Source organism: Prunus persica, chromosome G6 (assembly GCF_000346465.2).
Source record: "Prunus persica cultivar Lovell chromosome G6, Prunus_persica_NCBIv2, whole genome shotgun sequence".
Lineage (NCBI taxonomy): Eukaryota > Viridiplantae > Streptophyta > Magnoliopsida > Rosales > Rosaceae > Prunus > Prunus persica.
Genome location: NC_034014.1, coordinates 8,027,902 through 8,046,783, shown reverse-complemented (window position 1 = coordinate 8,046,783; position 18,882 = coordinate 8,027,902). Strand labels below are relative to the sequence as shown.

Here is an 18,882-nt window from a genome sequence, read left to right as displayed (position 1 = left end):
TGATTTTTGTGGAGATGAACGAAAGCCACACATCCAAAGATTCGGGGTGTGAGTACCAAAACAGAGGGCAGAGGTCTGTGTTGCGCAAGCACCTGTAAAGGAGTTTTAAAGGTCAATACACCAGAAGGCATGCGGTTGATCAGGTGAACTGCAGTGACAATAGCATCATCCTAGTGATGGCGAGGAACATGAGCGCCAATCAGAAGTGCTCGGGCAGTTTCAAGAAGATGTCGATTCTTTCGTTCAGCAATACCATTTTGTTGCGGTGTTTGAGGACAAGTCGTCTCATGGATAATTCCATGTTGTTGGAAGTAAGTCTGAAAGTCATGATTGACAAATTCTCCACCATTGTCTGAGCGAAGAATCTGGATTTGAGCATTAAACTGAGTTTTCATCTGTTTGTGGAAGGACTGAAAACGGGAAAACACTTCGTTTTTATTCTTCAGCAAATAAAGCCATGTCATCCGTGTACAATCATCGATGAATGTGACAAACCATCGAACACCAGAAGGAGCAGTGATAGGCGAAGGTCCCCAGACATCAGAGTGAATTAATGTAAATGGAGTAGTACACTTGTTCGTACTCAACGGGTAGGGCACACGGTGACTCTTGGCCAAAATACAAGTATCATATGTGAAGTCGGAGTCTTTGAAACCGGAGAATAAATCTGGTATAAGATGCTTCATATAACTAAAAGACGGATGTCCCAATCGACGATGCTACAACCAGATTTGCTTTTGTTTGCTATCAAAGGGATGTGTCACACTGTTAGCCACGCCGGGACTGAAGTCATCGACATAATATAGCCCCCCTCTCTTAGTACCACGACCAAGAATCTCCTTAGTGTGAATATCCTGAAGCAAACAAAAACTAGGGTAAATGAGTACACAACAATTCAATTGCTCAGTAAGCTGACTAACTGACAACAATTTAGTGGATAAAGATGGAACAAGTAAAGTATTAGACAGTGTGAGAGAGGATGAGAGTGCAACAGTGCCAGCCCCTGTCATAGGATAAGTAACACCATTGGCACTTGCAATACAAGTTCGTCGAGGTTGTGTAGTATTCAGAAAATCATCAGGATCAAACGTCATATGATCAGTTGTACCAGAATCAATTATCCAGCTCTTGGAATCAATCTTATCGGAAGTATGGAATCCATAACCAGTACCATTACTGGTCATATTGCAGTGTCCTCGATCTGTAAGAGTAGCCCACCAATCGGGGTAGTCATACGATTTAAAACAAGTCTCACAAGTGTGTCTTGGATCACCACAATATGCGCAATTTGGTCCATGTGTCGGGGTCGTTAGTCTAGAAGTCATAATCTGTGCAGCCGAAGAAGCACAGGATACAGGTTGAGTAGGAATTTGGATCGGAATCTGAGCCTGAGTCGGGGCCGGAGCCGGAGTCGAAATCGGGATCGGGGTCTGAATCATAGATAAATTCGAGGTTGGGGTCATCATCGGAGTAGGGGTCGAGGTCGTCTTCGGAGTCGGGGTCGGGGTTGTCGTCGTCATAGTCGGGGTCGGGGTCGGGGTCGTCAAAAGAGGATCCTGATTCTGGATCGGGGTCTGAATCATAGACAAATTCGGGGTTGGGGTCATCATCGGAGTGCGGGTCGGGGTCGGGGTCGTCGTCGTCATAGTCGGGGTCGGGGTCGGGGTCGTCAAAAGAGGATCCTGATTCTGGATCGGGTTCGGGGTCAAAGTCTGCATCTGTAGGGGCGGAGCCATCTGGGCACTCAACTCAACGATGGTTGGTTGAGAATGAGAGAAGGAGTCGGTGGTGCTAACTCCATGAGGGTTGAAAAAATCATCAACCCTCATAGCGGCGGCGGGGTTTTGAAACTAGAGTCAGCAATTCCAAGATCGCCGCTCTGATACCATGCTAAAATATGAAAATTATGAGATAATATTTGTTTGTGGGAATTTTCTGTGTATTCTTCTCCTTGTAGGAGGTCATATTTATAATACAACGAAACCTGAATGGGCAAGTAAATAATAAATTATAATAGGAATTCTTGGTGTGTAAGGAAAGTAAGTCAATATCCACAAGTCACGCCAACAGTTTATTCTCGCAGCACAGTAATACCAAACTAGCCGTAATGAAATCTTGATTAAGGATGAAAGGCATTTGTATTTAGTCTCATATCTTTTAAAACTAACCCAATTAAAATTGAATGACATTTTTCCTCTCTAATTTAGGGGTTTGAAAGAAAATTCGAAAGCAATTTAAAACTAGGTAGGGAAGAAGCCATTGTTGCTCTGCATTTGCCTCCAATTACATAACACATTACCAATATATCCATTACAGAGAAACTTAGTGAGGGAGGAAAGAAGCAAAGAAAACCAAAGGAACATTCCCTCTGCAAAAACCACAAGAGCCAAGCCCCCCCAATATGCTTCAAAATGTCCTGCTTCAGGATCCTGACTCAATACAACTCCAGTTGTTAGCAATTCAGGGCACTTTCTTCCTGATTCTTGACCATTCATTTGAGTGAAATTCTTTCCTCTCTTTTGTGTTTTTGTAAAACACTTAAAAAAGAAGATGAAGAAATGGTGACGTGCAGCAGCCTTTTTTTGTCTATGCAGCTTACAATTGCCAGTTCCTGCGTGGCTATGTTCATCACAACCAACCAGGCAGTTTACAAAGTATCGCATGGGCCTGGTATCTCTCCTCACCAGCCTTGCCATGTTTCGTTCTTTGGGTAGGAGAGTACTACTAATGAGTTGAGTTTTGCCCGTTCATTTGCGCCGCAGTCTACCAACCTGTTCAAAACATAGCACAATTGGTTGGTTATGCAAGGCAGTGGCAAACAAAATGGAAAAAGAAGTAGCAAAACAATTTAGCACCACACAATTTAGTTTTGGGAGAGTACTTAACAATAACAGCAGTCAAATCATGCACAATATTAAATTAATACTAAGTTTAGCATCAGTTTGCAAGTTTTAAGATATGACGCAAGTGAAGTGATGATATTGGAAACGGGGAAGGGGTTTATCGCCCAAAAAAGAAGGAACAAGGAGGCACAAACAAAGCCCAAGTAGTTATGGAAGATCTAGAGTGATCTCAGACATCTGACCAGAAAACAAAAACAAAAAACAAAAAACTCTAAGAATACCAGATTTTAACAAAGTATTTCGGATCAACTTCCCCACATAGCAGACTAGAAAGAAACCATGAGATCCGCCTGCCTATCACTACAACAAAGTGGCTTAGCATGCAGTTTGAAAAAGCAAACTAAACTTTACCCAAAAGAAAAAGAAAACAGATAACACTGAGAAAAATAAACAAGGAACAAAGCTTGAAACCTTAATTAAAGAGAAAGCAAGCAGTGGCGGAGCCGATCTTCTACACTAGGATCGAGTGGCGGCCTATATATACTGGGAAGGGAAGGAGAGAAGGTTCCTGTTAATGAAAATTATAAGAAGACGAACTCTTGTATATATATATAGACACCAAGGAAAATAAAAAAGAAGCTAAATTTTGCTTGGTGTGTAAATATACAAGATCTGAAATTTTTGGGCTCATCTTCTCATCCAACAGAATACTACTTGCCTTAAAACAGGAATCATGGTGGAGATAAACAAGTCCTCTAGCAATACCTTAAATAATATTGAAGCGTTTAGCCCAATCAAACACTGTTCTTCTCATTGGATCTAATCAATACACCCATTGCCATTAGAAATGAAATCAATAGTCTCCCTGAGTTCGGCACACTAGGATAGGAAGAACTCAGACATTATCAATGATACTGAAGAAAGATTAGGTGACAATGAGAAATTGCAGCCAAACATAAAGGGCCAGTGAAACTAACCCAATAATATCATATGTTGAGCTTTACAAGATTCTTGTGTTGGAGTTCGGAGATCAACAGAATCTCATTCTTCAACTCTTCGATGCCTTGCCCTGAGCTACTACTAGATAGTCATTTTCGAAAAATCGGCCTAGGCGGTGGGCGCCCAGGAGCTAGGCGGGCAACTAGGAGCTAGGCGCCTAGGAGGCAGCCTAGGCGGGTCATTTTTTTTTTTCTTTCATAGATATTGTTTTTCATGGACTCATTCTTCAACTCTTCGATGCCTTGCCCTGAGCTACTAGATAGTCATTTTCGGAAAATCGGCCTAGGCGGTGGGCGCCCAGGAGCTAGGCGGGCGCCTAGGCGCTAGGCGGCAGCCTAGGCGGGACTTTTATTTTTATAGATATTGTTTTTCAAGGACTTGGATTTCAACTACCAAAGACTCGGTGATGGTGGTGACCAAGGACGGGTACGAAAAATGCCATTCTGCTCATCCCATCTTCTTCTCCAACAATGGTGTGACGGTGTTCACATTGGACCGGCGGCCTGGTTTGTTCTATTTCATTAGTGGGGTTTCCGGGCACTGCGAGAGAGGCCAGAAGATCATCAAGGTCTTGGAACCAGCAAGCCCACCTCAATCTGCTGACCAGAACGAGCAGAAGAATGATGCTGCAGTTGCAATGGCCGCCATCTCTTCTGCAACTCTCATGTCCTGCATTATGTCATTTGTGGGGGTCCTTTTCTTCTAATTGCAGTGATCATTGATGGTTACTATATATTTCTTTTGGTTTGTTTCATCACGGATACTCCGATTTAGGTCCGAATCCCGTATCGGATATGCTACTATACGCGTCGGATACGTATCGGAGTCAACGGATACAGTCTTTGATGCACGGACAACTCGTTTTAGAGGTTTTAAGAGGGAAAATGAAGAGGAGATGAGCTTTAATTGTTGCTGGTTGAAAAATTCGAAGAGTTTGCCAGCCGTAGGTCTACTTTGCACGATCATACTCCAACACTTATTCTTCTTATACAGTATCTTTATCTTATTTTTATGTTATAAATATTTTGATAACTAAATATTAAATTATTAATATATATTTTTAATTACCGTATCATATTCTAGTTTTTAGATATTTTTCGTATTACTTTTTGTATTGTATTGCCGTATCCGTATCAGCTTCATAGGTGAGTTGAAATTAAAAGGAGTGTAGGACTGGAACTGATTGAGATTATGAAAATAAATTTGTTTCAAGTATGATATTTCTCTATTGAATTATTATTATTTTATTATTTTATCATTTTTTTGGGGACGGATTTGTTTTAACTCTTGAACTTATTATTTGCATCCACCTTAGTACAAACCATAAATGAAATAACTCTCGGAAGCTAGGGTTATTGGTTCGAGACTTGAATTTAGGGTTTAGAATACTAAAATAATTTTCGATCATTTTTAAATAGTTGAAACCATATTTTGAAATCACTAGCCAGAACTCTGTCCCTCTTCCTATTTTCACTAGAGAAAACTATGACTTCTAGAGTATTAAAATAAAGACCTATTTTATGTCTCAAGATTTATGGGACACAGTTGATAGTGGCTTCAATAATCCAGAAAATCCAACCGTGGAACAGTTGAGGCAACTAAAGAAGGATCAACAAAAGGATGCAAAGGCCTTATTTGTAGGTAAGATTCCAGTTCTCACCATGTTCAATCGGAATATATAAGCTTTAGTGTACCATCCGAAGAGATATCCATATATTAGAGTTTTGTCAAATACATAATAAGAGATACCCGGAATACATGGTCACGGTAATAACTTTAAAAAAATAAAAACTATAAATGGGACAATAGATACTAGGTTAATGACCTAATAGTAATGGATAATGCTCTAAACTACTCTTGTTGAAAAACAAAAATTGAGGAAAAACAATTATTATACGTTTTATTTAAAAAAGGGGCACCCGCCTAGCAGGAATAAGGTACCAAGCTAGTAATAGTATAATAGCTCCACTGCACTAGATGGTTGGACCTGTTAAGGAACTGTGTTCAATTTTGTTATCATATCTATTTAGTCTATTCTTGTATATTCCTATTGCTTGTATGTCATGTTATATACTTCAGGAATGGAGAGCACACGTTGCCTAGCTCATTTGTCTGTCTGCTTATTCCGGGTAAAGAAAATTTAATTTTCCCTTTGGACTTTGTTCTTCTCCCCTGTTCAATTGACATTTAGTGTTGTGGCACCTATAGTTATGGGAACTTTGATTTTCCAGGCCTCTTTAGCAATCACGGCCCCTTATACTTTGTTGGAACAAAGAAATTCTTTTCGAAGATAGGTCTAGCTTGCCACATTGCAAAAATTCACAGTAAGGTTTTTGTAGTGGTAGCTGCCTACACTAATCGTAATTACTGTTTCGATTTCGTGATTTGTTAGATGAGGAAGAACGATAGGGCTGAGGTTAAAGAAACAAAGTTAAAGCGTCCATCACAAGATCAAGAACAAAAGAAGAGGAGCATAAACAAAAAGATGAAGAAAAAAAATCATCAAATGGGGGATCAACATAATCATCATCACATGTACAACAAGACTACTATTTTAGTCTAACTGAGGTGATCTTATGTGCTCTCATGATGTTGATCTGATTGATTCGACTTTCTTTGAGGAGAATACTATCTTCGACATTGAACAACTACTTGGCGAAATCCAAGTAGAGAAAGCTAGCAGCAAAATTAACTTCGAGGATTATATGGTATCTTATGATGTTGTTGATCCGACTACCTTCAACATTGGTGAAACCCAAGTAGAGGTAGCTTGCAACCCAATTAACTTGGAGAATGTGGGCAACCAATCATTAACTGACAGTCTACCTAGTGCTGATCTTGTTGTGCTATTTGAGGATGTTGATCCAACTGCATTCGACATTGGTGAAACCCAAGTAGTGGAAGCTTGCAACCCAAGTAACTTTGAGAATGTGGGCAACCAATCATTTGCCGATTGTCTAACTAGTGCTGATCTTGTTGTGCTCTCTGAGGATGTTGATCCGACTGCATTCGACATTCGTGAAATCCAAGTAATGGAAGCTTGTACCCCAAGTTTAAGGACCCGCTCCGAATTTTCTCAAAACCCGAGACGAACTCTTTGGAATTCCTGACATCACTCCGATGTCAGACCCAATCACTAAAGACCGAGACTTCCTGCCGAAATTTCGGCAAAATCTCCCCTATAAATTGGACATTTTCCAAAATTTCAACCTGCATAAAAACGCATTTAATATCCACAACTGGCAGCATGTACAACATAATTTCATGCAAATTCTCATAAATGGCCTTCGGCCTTCCAATAATTCTCAAACAACTACCAAACAATTCAAATACAAATTATGACTAATATTTAGTCTGCGGCTGCACCTAACAACCTTAGGCTGCCTACGTACCCTCCTTGAGGGATCAAGCCACACGTAGTTCTTCCCTAAAAACCCAATTCCATACTTGGGCGACGCCTTATTTCATTTCTCTGTATTTCACATATTCTCCCCATACGCTGGTATAACCAACGCCACGTATGAGGCCTGTCAACACGCCGGATAACCTACGCCACGTGCGACCATGCCATACTGTCATAATATCTCCCCATACGCCGGTACAACCAACGCCACGTATGGGGCCTGTCCCAACGCCGGATAACCTACGCCACGTGGAACCTCAATATCATATCACAAATCTCCCCATACGCCGGTACAACCAAAGCCACGTATGGGGTCTGTCGCCACGCCGGATTATCTACGCCACGTGCGACCTCAACACAATATCACATAATCTCCCCATAAGCCGGTACAACCAACGCCACGTATGGGGCCTGTCTCAACGCCGGATAACTTACGCCACGTGAGACCTGAACATCATATTACATAGCTCCCCATACGCCGGTACAACCAACGCCATGTATGGGGCCTGTCCCAACACCGGATAACCTACGCCACGCGGGACCTAACTTTCACTTGGTGGTACTTGTAGTGAATCCAACATCCGAGGAGGTACCTAAAGTAGTGCGTATAACACTCCAAACTGACCCTCTAGACTCTGTTGTACCCTTGTACAACCATATATAATTATAGTTATATAAATTAATTCTAATATTGTGTAACCCTCCACAATCATCTAGCACCCGATAATCCCCCCTAGAAAGGTGAGATTACTCCGGGAGACTCACGGTCAACCAAGGGTCAAACTACTCTAACCCTGGTCAACCGGACCTGCGGAACCCACGACCTCCAATTTCCGATCCGGAAGTCCCTATGGGTTCTACCAGGTATAGGACACTTGTCCTGCGAGTTTGGTTCAGATCGGACAGTCGGATTGTTCACGATCGCACGATCTGACAATTAATATAAAATATAAACTTTAAAATTATTATTCGGAGCATCCTGGGCTCCGATTCACGATCCGTGAATTTCTACACGATCCTAGAATTACCTAGATTAACATATATTAAATTTGGGTCCATCCAACGGTCCCAACCTATCGAACCCGGATAACGCGCAATATGCGAATATCCGTTCGATAGTCAAACGATGTCCGAATTGAGATCCGCGAAATCCTACGCACTCGTGACAACCTAAGGATCTCATCGGAACACATTGCTACTTTTTCTACAGTGCCCACGCTCCGCTGCCGCGTGGGTGCCCAAAGCGATAAAGCTTCGTCGGAAAATCTCAAAACCACGGCTCCAAACTCCTACCCTAGGTATAACACCCTATTTGGAGCCACTTTTGTTCTTGGACCTACCCCAAAAAGTGGCCGGAAATGGCCGATCACGGCGGCCGAAGTTTCGACCGATTTTCAATTCGAAAATCGAGTGATCTAGAGATCGAATCGATCAAAACCCAACCAACAGGCAGCTAGAACAGCTCGAGAGGTTCAAGATCCATACCTGGGTCGACGGAAATAGTGGCCGGAGGAGGGAGATCGACGGCGTTGAAGTTTCGGTGGATTCCCGTCGGTTTTCTGCATTTTTCGGCCAGCACAGGCCGCGTCGCCGGCGGGGAACGGTCGGGGAAGGAAGGGGACGTCGTCCCGGTCGTTTTGGTACCGGCCCCGCCCACAGCCGTGGTCGGTGGCCGGAGATACGAGGAGAGAAAGAGAGAGAGCCGACGGGAGAGAGAGAGAAGTCGCGGGGGAGAGAGAGAGAGAGAGAGAGAGAACCAGATTTTTATAAAAATCCCATTTCGAAATATTTACGATTGTGCCATTGGGTTTCTTTTGACCATATCTCTCTCGTTACAACTCTGATTCGAGCCCACTACGTGTCTATGAACTCGTCTCAGTACGACCTATCCAAAAATACTAATCACTGCCCCAAACTCTCTCCGGTTAAAAATATGACTAAAATACCCTTAAATAATTAAATAATTAAATAAGGGTCAAATTCGGGGTCGGGGTGTTACACCAAGTAACATTGAGGATGTGGGCAACCAATCATTAGCCAACAACAACTGTAACTGGTCCCAATCATTAATGGATGAACTCTTGGCTAGTAAATAAGACATTAATTCTACAAGTGATGTAAAAAAGAACATATAAAATAAAAATGGAAGCAATACAGTACTACTAACTATTCAGACTCGCAGCATAGGTGAGGCCGTTGGATCTCAACCCCCACATTATCTGGGCATTGCTCTTAAAGTTAAAAGTTCACCTCACCAAAACTGATTTTTGAGTTTCCAAATTTCTTACAACAGAACAGTCTTTCCAAATTTCTTACAAATTTTAAAAAGCCAAAAAACACAAAAAATAAGTTTCCTTATATCATATGAATTTCTATTCCATGCTCGCCAAGGAAACTTAGAAACCCTTATAAATACCAGCGAGATCTCTTGCTCTTTGTCTGCACCAAAACTTAAGCAACAACATATAGAGACACTTAGAAACCCTAAACACTAAAACAATTTCACTAGAATTCTCTTCTCTTCTCCTTTCTTCTTGTTGAGGCCCAAGAAGTCCATGGTTGGGACCAAATAAATTTTCGGCCCAAATACGATAACTTATTAAGAAAAGTCACATATCAGAGTACATGAAGGCCAATCATATACAAGTCACAGCCCACGTGCCATGCTAAATAAATAATTTGTCATGCCAGGAACTGGGGTAAGGTTATAAAATACAAGCTCATGCTAAAATAAGCACCGTGTCCCTCTCTAAGGACAATAAAATTAGAGCATGCCAAGCAACATGCCACGCCAAGCAGGAAATTATTGTTTCACGCCCAACCACGCTACAAGCCTAAGTGGGCCCAAGCCACTCAAATGCCTGGTGCTTGCTTGAGTGAGTTGTGGTATGGATGGTAATAAGTTGTCATGAGGCCCATTGATGGGCCAAGAAATGGAGGTCCCGGGTTGCTTGGGAGCCTCTGAACCCAAGCCAATTTCTTAGGCCCAAATATGTAGGTAAGCACGAAGGAGAAAAATAGCCCATTACCTCAGCCCAAAGTGGTCCATTAAATTAACCAATATAGCCCCAAAACTTGATGAGATTAGCCCATTTGTTTGGTAGGTTGACTTGCTATCCTAGAAGGCCCATACAATTAGAAGTAAGAAGCAGCAAAGGCTCCAGCATTTGGTTGAGAGATAAAGCCACGAAAGGAGCTTGGAAGACCACATGCACAAGGCTGCTAAGGGGGAAGGAGCAAGTTTTCAAGCAAAACATCCGAGGGACCAAAATATATTGGCGCACAGAGAGCCACCCTTCGAACCAGCATGTGTACAAATTTCTTTCCTTCATCAGATTTGACCATGAAGGAGGAAAGGAAAGAGAAGAAAGGGGATATCTGAAAATAGGAATTCTCCACTAGGGCAGCTGCAGGAAAGGGACCTTGAGCTCCAAAAATCCCTGATTTTGTGCAAAGGAGCAAAGTAGATTTCACCAAAATAGGATGATTGAAGGGATGAGGGGAGAAAGGAAGGGGAGAGATTTGGCCAAATTTGATAAAACCATTAGGGTTTCTTGGAAAATGTCAGCTTCCAGCGGCTATAAAAGAGGCCTCTTCTACCCAACAAGCATTAACCACATCCAGAGAGCAAGCTTTCTCTCTTACTCCCAAAACCCAGCAATTTCGTGCTCAGCCCATCATTTTCCCTTAGTTTTCCCTATTGGCAAGCTGTTCTAATACTTGACAGAGTCTCTGTCAAGCTGCCGGAAAAACACTCAAGCCACCATTTTCTCTCTTTTTCCTCCTCTCTGCCAAAACCTCTGATAATCCTTTCCTCCTCTTCCTTAGAACCCTTGTTTTTCATGGAAGCTCACAGCTCTTTCCCTTTAAGGCTAAACTCATGACAAATTTGCTCCCATGCCACAAGCCTCTCATGCCAAGTTAAGATTCTACCTGTAAGCACTAATAATTTATCTGTAAGCAGCCATTATTTTCGTTGGTGAAGGTAACCAAGGTGTTTCCTAAGGCTTTACTATCCTTTCGAAATATTTTGGGGTCTGATCTTTGAACTCAGACACAAGGGGGAAATTTAAGCCATTTTGCTTTTTACGGCAGCCCAATCCATTTGTAGCTACCGGAAGAAAAAAGCCCCTACACTTCTCTTCTCTTGTGTTAGTTAATTAGCAACAACATCAAGCAATGGCACATTCTCTTATGGGTTTCCATTTTCACCCCACTAATCAAGAGCTTGTGGGTTTCTTTCTCCACAAGTTGTTGCTAGAGAGATAGTTGTAAACGCCGCCATTCCACAACGTCATCCATGAGTGCAATCTCTTCGGCAACAAGTCGGAGCCGTCGAAGATTTAGAAAGAGTATGAAGAGGCTCAACTTGTTGATGAAGAATTGTATTTCTTCTCTGAATGCAAGAGGTTAACCTCGAAGTGCATGGATCGGAGGGTTGGCCACCACGATACTTGGAGGGAAACATAATCCTCCAAACTGATTGAGGCCAATGGAAACCCTTACCCCATTCGACGAAAACAAAAGTTTCGATATGAGAATCAAGGCTCGGAGGATCACACAACATGGTTATTAGATGAATATATCCTTTTTGTTGGTCCTAAGAATGCCTACACTAATCATAGTTACCATTTCGATTTCGTGATTTGTCGGATGAGGAAAAACGATAGGGCCGAGGTTAAGGCAACAAATTTAAAGCGTTCATCACAAGATCAAGAACAAAAGAACAGGATCACAAACAAAAAGATGAAAAAAAAACATCATCAAATGAGGGATATACATAATCATCATCACATGTACAACAAGACTGCTATTCTAGTCTAACTGAGGGTTATCTTGTGTGCTCTTATGATGTTGATCTGATTAATTCGACTTTCTTTGAGGAGAATACCATCTTCGATCTTGAACAACTACTTGGTGAAATCTTAGTAGAGGAAGCTAGCAGCATAAGTAACTTTGGGGATTATGTGGTCTTTTATGATGTTGTTGATCTGACTACCTTCGACATTGGTAAAACCCAAGTAAAGGAAGCTTGCAACCCAAGTAACTTGTTGATGAAAACTTATATTTCTTCTCCAAGTGCAAGAGGTTAACCCCGAAGCACATGGATCGCAGGGTGGACACCGCGTGTAAAGACCCAAACCTAAAATTCACATGTAATTAGTAATTTATTATGCGGAAAGACAATTTTGCCCTTTGACTCAATTATGAACTCAATGTTGACTTTTTGACCGAAAAGGAATTTGACAATTCCACATACACCGTTGCGTAGAGCACGACGACACGAGTTCATAGACACGAAGTAAGCTCGAATCGGAGTTGTAACGAAGAAAATACGATTAAAAGATCACGAGGGGCAAAATGGTAATTAGAAAAATCAGATTTTTTTTTTATATAAACCTCAGCTTCTCTCTCTCTCTCTCTCTCTCTCTCTCTCTCTCCCTCTCCCGTTGCCTTCCTCAGCCGTCACCTTCCAAGCACCATAACTTCCGCCACCGACCACCTATGCCCTTGCCGTCGGCGACAATAGAACCAGCTCGGTTCCCTCTTCAAGCCCCGACCGCTCCCTGCTGCCAGCCGCCGCTGTAGTCGCCGGATTCCGTCCAAAAACGAGTCGGTTTTGTCACAACTTCCAACCGCTCGTTCTCCCTCAATTCTCAACCAAATCTTTCGAGTAAGGTATGGATTCTCATCTATTTTTCGTGCTCTAGCTGATGGTTGGATAGGTTTTTATCAATTTTAGCCGTAGATTGCCCAGTTTATAAATTGAAGTTTCAGCCGATTTTCGGCCTCTGTTTTCGGCCACTTCCAGTCACTTTTTGGGGTAGGTCCAAGAACAAAAGTGACTCCAAATGGAGTGTTTTACCTAGGATAGGAGTTTGGAGTCCTGGTTCCGAGATTTTTCGGCCACCCGAAATCGCTTAAGACACCCGAATCTGCCCGCGCGTGCTGGGGCGCATGGGCGAGGGTGGTGAAGTCATGTTGTACAGTTTTGTGACCCTCGTGTCGTCACGAGCACGTAGGATTTTGCGGATCTCGATTCGGAGTTCGTTTGAGCCCCGAACGGATTTTTCATATCGCGCGATCCTTGGGTGCAGTGTCGTCAAATCGGTGGATCACACTGAATTTTGGATATGTCGGTCTACATGATTTCAGGATTGTGTAGGATTCGACGGATTGCGAATCGGAGTCCCGGATACTCCGAAATCGCGAACCCTAGGGCTAGGGTTTAGAAATTATGCGATTACACGATCGTAATTAATCCGACCGTCCGATTGACACCAATACCCTCGGGACATGTGTCCTAAATATATTGGACCTTTTAGCGGCATCCGAATCATATTATACCCGTGGGGTTCCGGATTGACTTTTTGGACTTTAGCGCTTTTTGAGTCCCAAGATATCGCTAAACTATCCCACGTGGAAGGAGAGCTGTTATGGGCATAGGGATCACTTTAAATTGACGCACGTACTTTTAGGAGCCGGGGGTAGGGTTTTTGTTTTTATTTAATACTATATTGTATTAATAGAATATTATGGTCATTGAATCAGGCACCCGGGCACCAGTTGACCCGCAGGAGGGACCTTCAAGAGGTCCAGCGAGCTCAGACTATCAGTGAGTGGACTCTTTGTTTTTATAAATGAATTTAATCAGTTCAGTTTCAGTTAAGCAGTTCAATTTCAGTTATAAGCTGTTTTATGCTGTTAAATATTTTATGTTACATGCTGCCGAGTGAAGTTTCCTTTTAAGAATATAGGAAAAGATATTCTCGTTAATTATCAGATAAATGGCAGCAAAATTTTAAAGGTTACAGAAAGTTAATTATTCATAAGATTTTCTTCAGAAACTTTATATTTTCTTAAACCACCTTGTACCCAGTTATTACATGTTGCCTTCGGATTATATTTGTTGCCTTCGGTTTAGTCAGCATGCTTGACAGTTGCCCCACGAGTTCCTTGGTACTCGAACTCGTGTGGAGCGAGTAATGCGGATAAAGACGGACTACGGTTCCCTGAATCCTGCGAGTTGCGGCTCAGACTGACCTCTTGTCACTGAGACCTGCGAGTATGCGCCACCCATGGTGATGCAAGGAATTGACGGATATAAGGAATTGACGGAAATAGGGGTACACCTAGGTGATAGTTTTCAACTGTTTTCAAATGTATAGTTATATACATTCATTGATTTCAGAAATAAAAAAAATAAGCTAGTTTGTATAACTGTTTTTACAGTGGGGTTAGTATGTTCATCTAGTATTTTCTAAACTTTGTTTTTTTTGGGTCCACTCACCCTTCTTGTTGTTTTGCGCCCCCAGGCAGTAGACGTGCACAGGAATCCACCACCGGGCCACTTCCCATCTTCCGCGCCTTTCTTTGATGTAGGATTTGTATTTTGTACAAAGATTCACTCTTTTGTAAATTTTTAGTAGTCGCTCTGATGTTTTGCCCTAGACTGAGATTTGAACTGTTGGAATATATATATGTATGCTGGCAGTTGGTTGTACATATATACTTGTTTGACAGGTGTAAGATTTTGGTATTGAGCCAGATACTAGGGAAACTCTGCCGGTTTTTCGGTAGAAGTCAACCTTGTTATTTTTAGCATGTTTGTATAGAAGGGCAAATAGATCATTTGTGCCCGACATTCGCCAGGTGTCGGACACGCACAGGGTCTGGCTCGGATTCCAAAGTGGAATTTGGATCGGGTCCTGTCAACTTGGTATCAGAGCATTAGGTTTAATTTCCTGTAGACTTCGCACTATGTGCATCCTTGTTTTCCTGAACATCTGTTTTTGTGACAGTAAAGATGGGCCCTAAACGTGGTGGTGTCCGTAGAGGGACTAGACAGTCGTCCCGACAGAGGGGACAAGATCCCCAGCTCGGGCAGGAGGAAGTTCCTGTTCCTGCACCGGTACCTGAACCGGTAGAGCAATCTGTTGTTGGAGGTTCGTCAGGAGCCGTACCTGCTATGCCTCCTATGCAGGGAGATCCCCACTTTCAGCAGACCTTGGAGTTGCTGATGCAGGCTTTAGCCAGGACTGGGCAGCCCAGAGATCCCTCCCTGGGATATGCTGATCAAGCGAAGAGGATAGGGGCCACTGACTTTGATGGTGATGGTACCCCAGCAGTAGCTGAGGAGTGGATTGAAAAGATGGAGTGGATCATGGAAGTCATGGCTGTTCCACAGCACAGTAGGGTTCCTTTGGCCACCTTCTTCTTGATCAAAAATGCCAGACATTGGTGGGATTCAGTCAAGAGGCGATACAGGGATCCTTTAGCTATTACATGGCAAGTCTTCAGAGCTGCGTTTGACAGTCAGTATTACCCACAAGCGTACCAGAATTTGAAGATGCAAGAGTTTTTGCAGCTAGAACAGGGGATGATGACTGTATTAGAGTATGAGAAGAGGTTTCATGACCTGTCTAAGTATTGTCTTCCACTGGTGGAGGATGAAAGTAAGAAGTGTCAGCTGTTCACTATGGGATTAAAGGCCTCTATCAGAGATATTGTGATCAGTCAGCGATTGACCAATTTTGGTGATGTGGTGATGTCTGCCTCGCTGATTGAAAGCAGCCAGATGATGGCCAGACCACGGGGTGAACTCCGTAGGCAGCAGTTTGAAATAGGTGGTCCTAGCCAAGGATCATCTAAGAGGGGCAGTTACAGCTCGGGATCATCCAGTGGTCGCAGCTATGGAGGTTACCGACCTGGATTTAGCTCCAGCGGAGGTTCTAACCAAAGTAGCAGTTCTGGAAACCGCTCTGGGGGTAGTGCAAGAGGTGCTGGAAGACAGTTACTATCAGGATCTGGTAGGAGGAGTCGCCCCCAATGCGCTAGATGTGGCAGGTACCATTCTGGGCCTTGCCAGCAGGGTACTACTGGATGCTATTACTGTGGACAACCTGGACATTTTCGGAAGGATTGCCCGTTCCTGCAGACTAGAGAGACCAGTGATGCGCCAATTCCAGGGACAGTTATGCAGGGTCGATCACAGGAGATACCACCGTATGTGGAGGCTTCGTCCAGTGGTGGTGCCCAGACCAGTGTTGCCAGTCGTGGCAGTAGTCAGCAGAGGGGACGTGGTGGACGTTCCAGAGCCACAGGCAGAGTATATAGCATGTCCCAGCAGGAAGCACATGCATCGCCTGACGTAATTACAGGTATTTTACCGGTCTTTGGCATTCCTGCTAGAGTTTTAATTGACCCTGGGGCTACACACTCGTTTGTCACACCTAGTTTTACCCATAATGCCAACGTTCGACTTTCGGCTCTGCAGACTGAACTGGCGATCTCAGTACCTACATGAGAGATTTTTAGGGTAGGTATCGTGTATCGCGATAGTACAGTGATGGTGGGAAATGTGTTTTTAGAAGCAGATTTAATTCCCTTGGGCATGGTTGACTTGGATGTCATCTTAGGGATGGATTGGTTAGCCAGACATCGTGCCTCTGTAGATTGCTTCCGGAAAGAAGTTGTATTCCATAGTCCCGGACAACCTGAAGTAACTTTTTATGGCGAACGCCGAGTGCTTCCATCTTGCCTCATTTCAGCTATGACGGCAAAACGGTTGCTGCGAAAAGGGTGCTCAGGATACATAGCACATGTCATTGATACCAGAGATAATGGGCTGCGATTGGAGGATATTCCAGTCATACAGGACTTTCCAGATGTATTTCCTGAGGATCTTCCTGGATTACCTCCTCATCGGGAGATTGAGTTTGTTATTGAACTCGCTCCAGGAACAAATCCTATTTCGCAAGCACCATACAGAATGGCACCAGCAGAGTTGAGGGAGTTAAAGACGCAGTTACAGGAGCTGGTAGATAAGGGTTTTATCCGCCCCAGTTTTTCTCCATGGGGTGCTCCAGTTTTATTTGTTAAGAAAAAGGATGGCACCATGAGGTTATGCGTTGATTACAGACAGCTGAACAAGATCACAGTGCGGAATAGATATCCATTGCCTCGCATTGATGACTTGTTTGATCAGCTGAAGGGTGCCAAGGTCTTTTCTAAGATTGACCTGAGGTCTGGATATCATCAGTTACGGGTTAGAGAAGAGGATGTGCCTAAAACTGCGTTTCGAACGAGGTACGGGCACTATGAGTTCCTGGTGATGCCATTTGGATTAACAAATGCGCCAGCTGCATTTATGGACCTCATGAACAGAGTGTTTCGACGTTACTTGGATCGCTTTGTGATTGTGTTCATAGATGACATTCTGGTGTATTCAAAGAGTCAGAAGGCACATATGAAGCATTTAAACCTTGTGTTGAGGACTCTGAGAAGAAGACAACTGTATGCCAAATTCAGCAAGTGTCAATGTTGGTTAGACAGAGTGAGCTTCTTGGGACACGTGATCTCTGCAGAGGGCATTTATGTTGATCCTCAAAAGATTGAAGCAGTAGTCAATTGGCTACGACCAACCAGTGTTACCGAGATACGAAGTTTTCTGGGGTTAGCCGGGTATTACCGTCGCTTCGTGGAAGGGTTCTCCACCATAGCGGCACCTCTCACCTATTTGACACGGAAAGGAGTTAAGTTTGTGTGGTCAGATAAGTGTGAAGAAAGTTTCATTGAACTCAAGACCAGGCTGACCACTGCTCCGGTTTTAGCACTTCCGGATGATAGTGGGAACTTCGTGATCTACAGTGATGCGTCTCAACAAGGACTTGGGTGTGTGCTGATGCAGCATGGTAGGGTGATCGCCTATGCTTCTAGACAACTGAAGAAGCATGAGCTGAATTATCCTGTTCATGATTTGGAACTTGCTGCAGTAGTGTTTGCCTTAAAGATTTGGCGGCATTATCTTTATGGGGAAACATGCCAGATCTTTACAGATCACAAGAGTTTGACGTATTTATTCACCTAGAAGGAATTAAATTTGAGGCAAAGAAGATGGTTGGAGTTGATAAAAGATTATGACTGTACCATCGAGCATCACCCAGGAAGAGCTAATGTTGTTGCTGATGCACTCAGTAGAAAATCTTCAGGATCTATAGCTTATCTTCGAGGAAAATATTTACCATTGATGGTGGAAATGAGGAAGCTCAGAGTTGGGCTAGATGTGGATAATCAGGGAGCACTGTTAGCTACTCTCCATGTGAGACCAGTGCTAGTAGAACGAATACTCGCAGCTCAATCTCAGGATCCTTTGATTTGCACACTGCGAGTAGAGGTTGCAAATGGCGACAGAACTGATTGTTCTGTAAGAAATGATGGAGCGTTAATGGTAGGTAACAGGTTATATGTCCCTAATGATGAAGCTTTAAAAAGGGAGATTCTTGAGGAGGCCCATGAATCAGCGTTTGCAATGCACCCTGGAAGCACAAAAATGTACCATACTCTGCGAGAGCACTACTGGTGGCCTTTTATGAAGAAAGAAATAGCAGAGTATGTCAGAAGATGCTTAATTTGTCAGCAAGTGAAAGCTGAGCGACAGAAACCATCAGGGCTATTGCAACCACTTCCAATTCCTGAGTGGAAGTGGGAGCGGATTACGATGGATTTTGTGTTCAAGCTGCCCCGAACACAAAGTAAGCATGACGGAGTATGGGTCATCGTGGATCGACTCACCAAGTCCGCTCATTTTCTGCCGGTGAGAGCAAATTATAGTTTGAACAAACTGGCTAAGCTTTT

The 18,882-nt window shown here is 43.2% G+C and overlaps 2 protein-coding genes across 2 annotated transcripts; both read left to right on the top strand.

Annotated features, from left to right (window-relative positions):
• Nucleotides 4,249-4,548, top strand: LOC18774223 (early nodulin-like protein 1). The gene has a single exon (XM_020565656.1). The coding sequence runs from the start codon at nt 4,249-4,251 to the stop codon at nt 4,546-4,548; it is 300 nt and encodes a 99-aa protein (XP_020421245.1).
• On the top strand, nt 15,053-16,188 carry LOC109949586. The gene is made up of 2 exons (XM_020565655.1): nt 15,053-16,055; nt 16,166-16,188. Exons 1-2 carry the CDS (start codon nt 15,053-15,055, stop codon nt 16,186-16,188), a joined length of 1,026 nt encoding a protein of 341 aa, XP_020421244.1.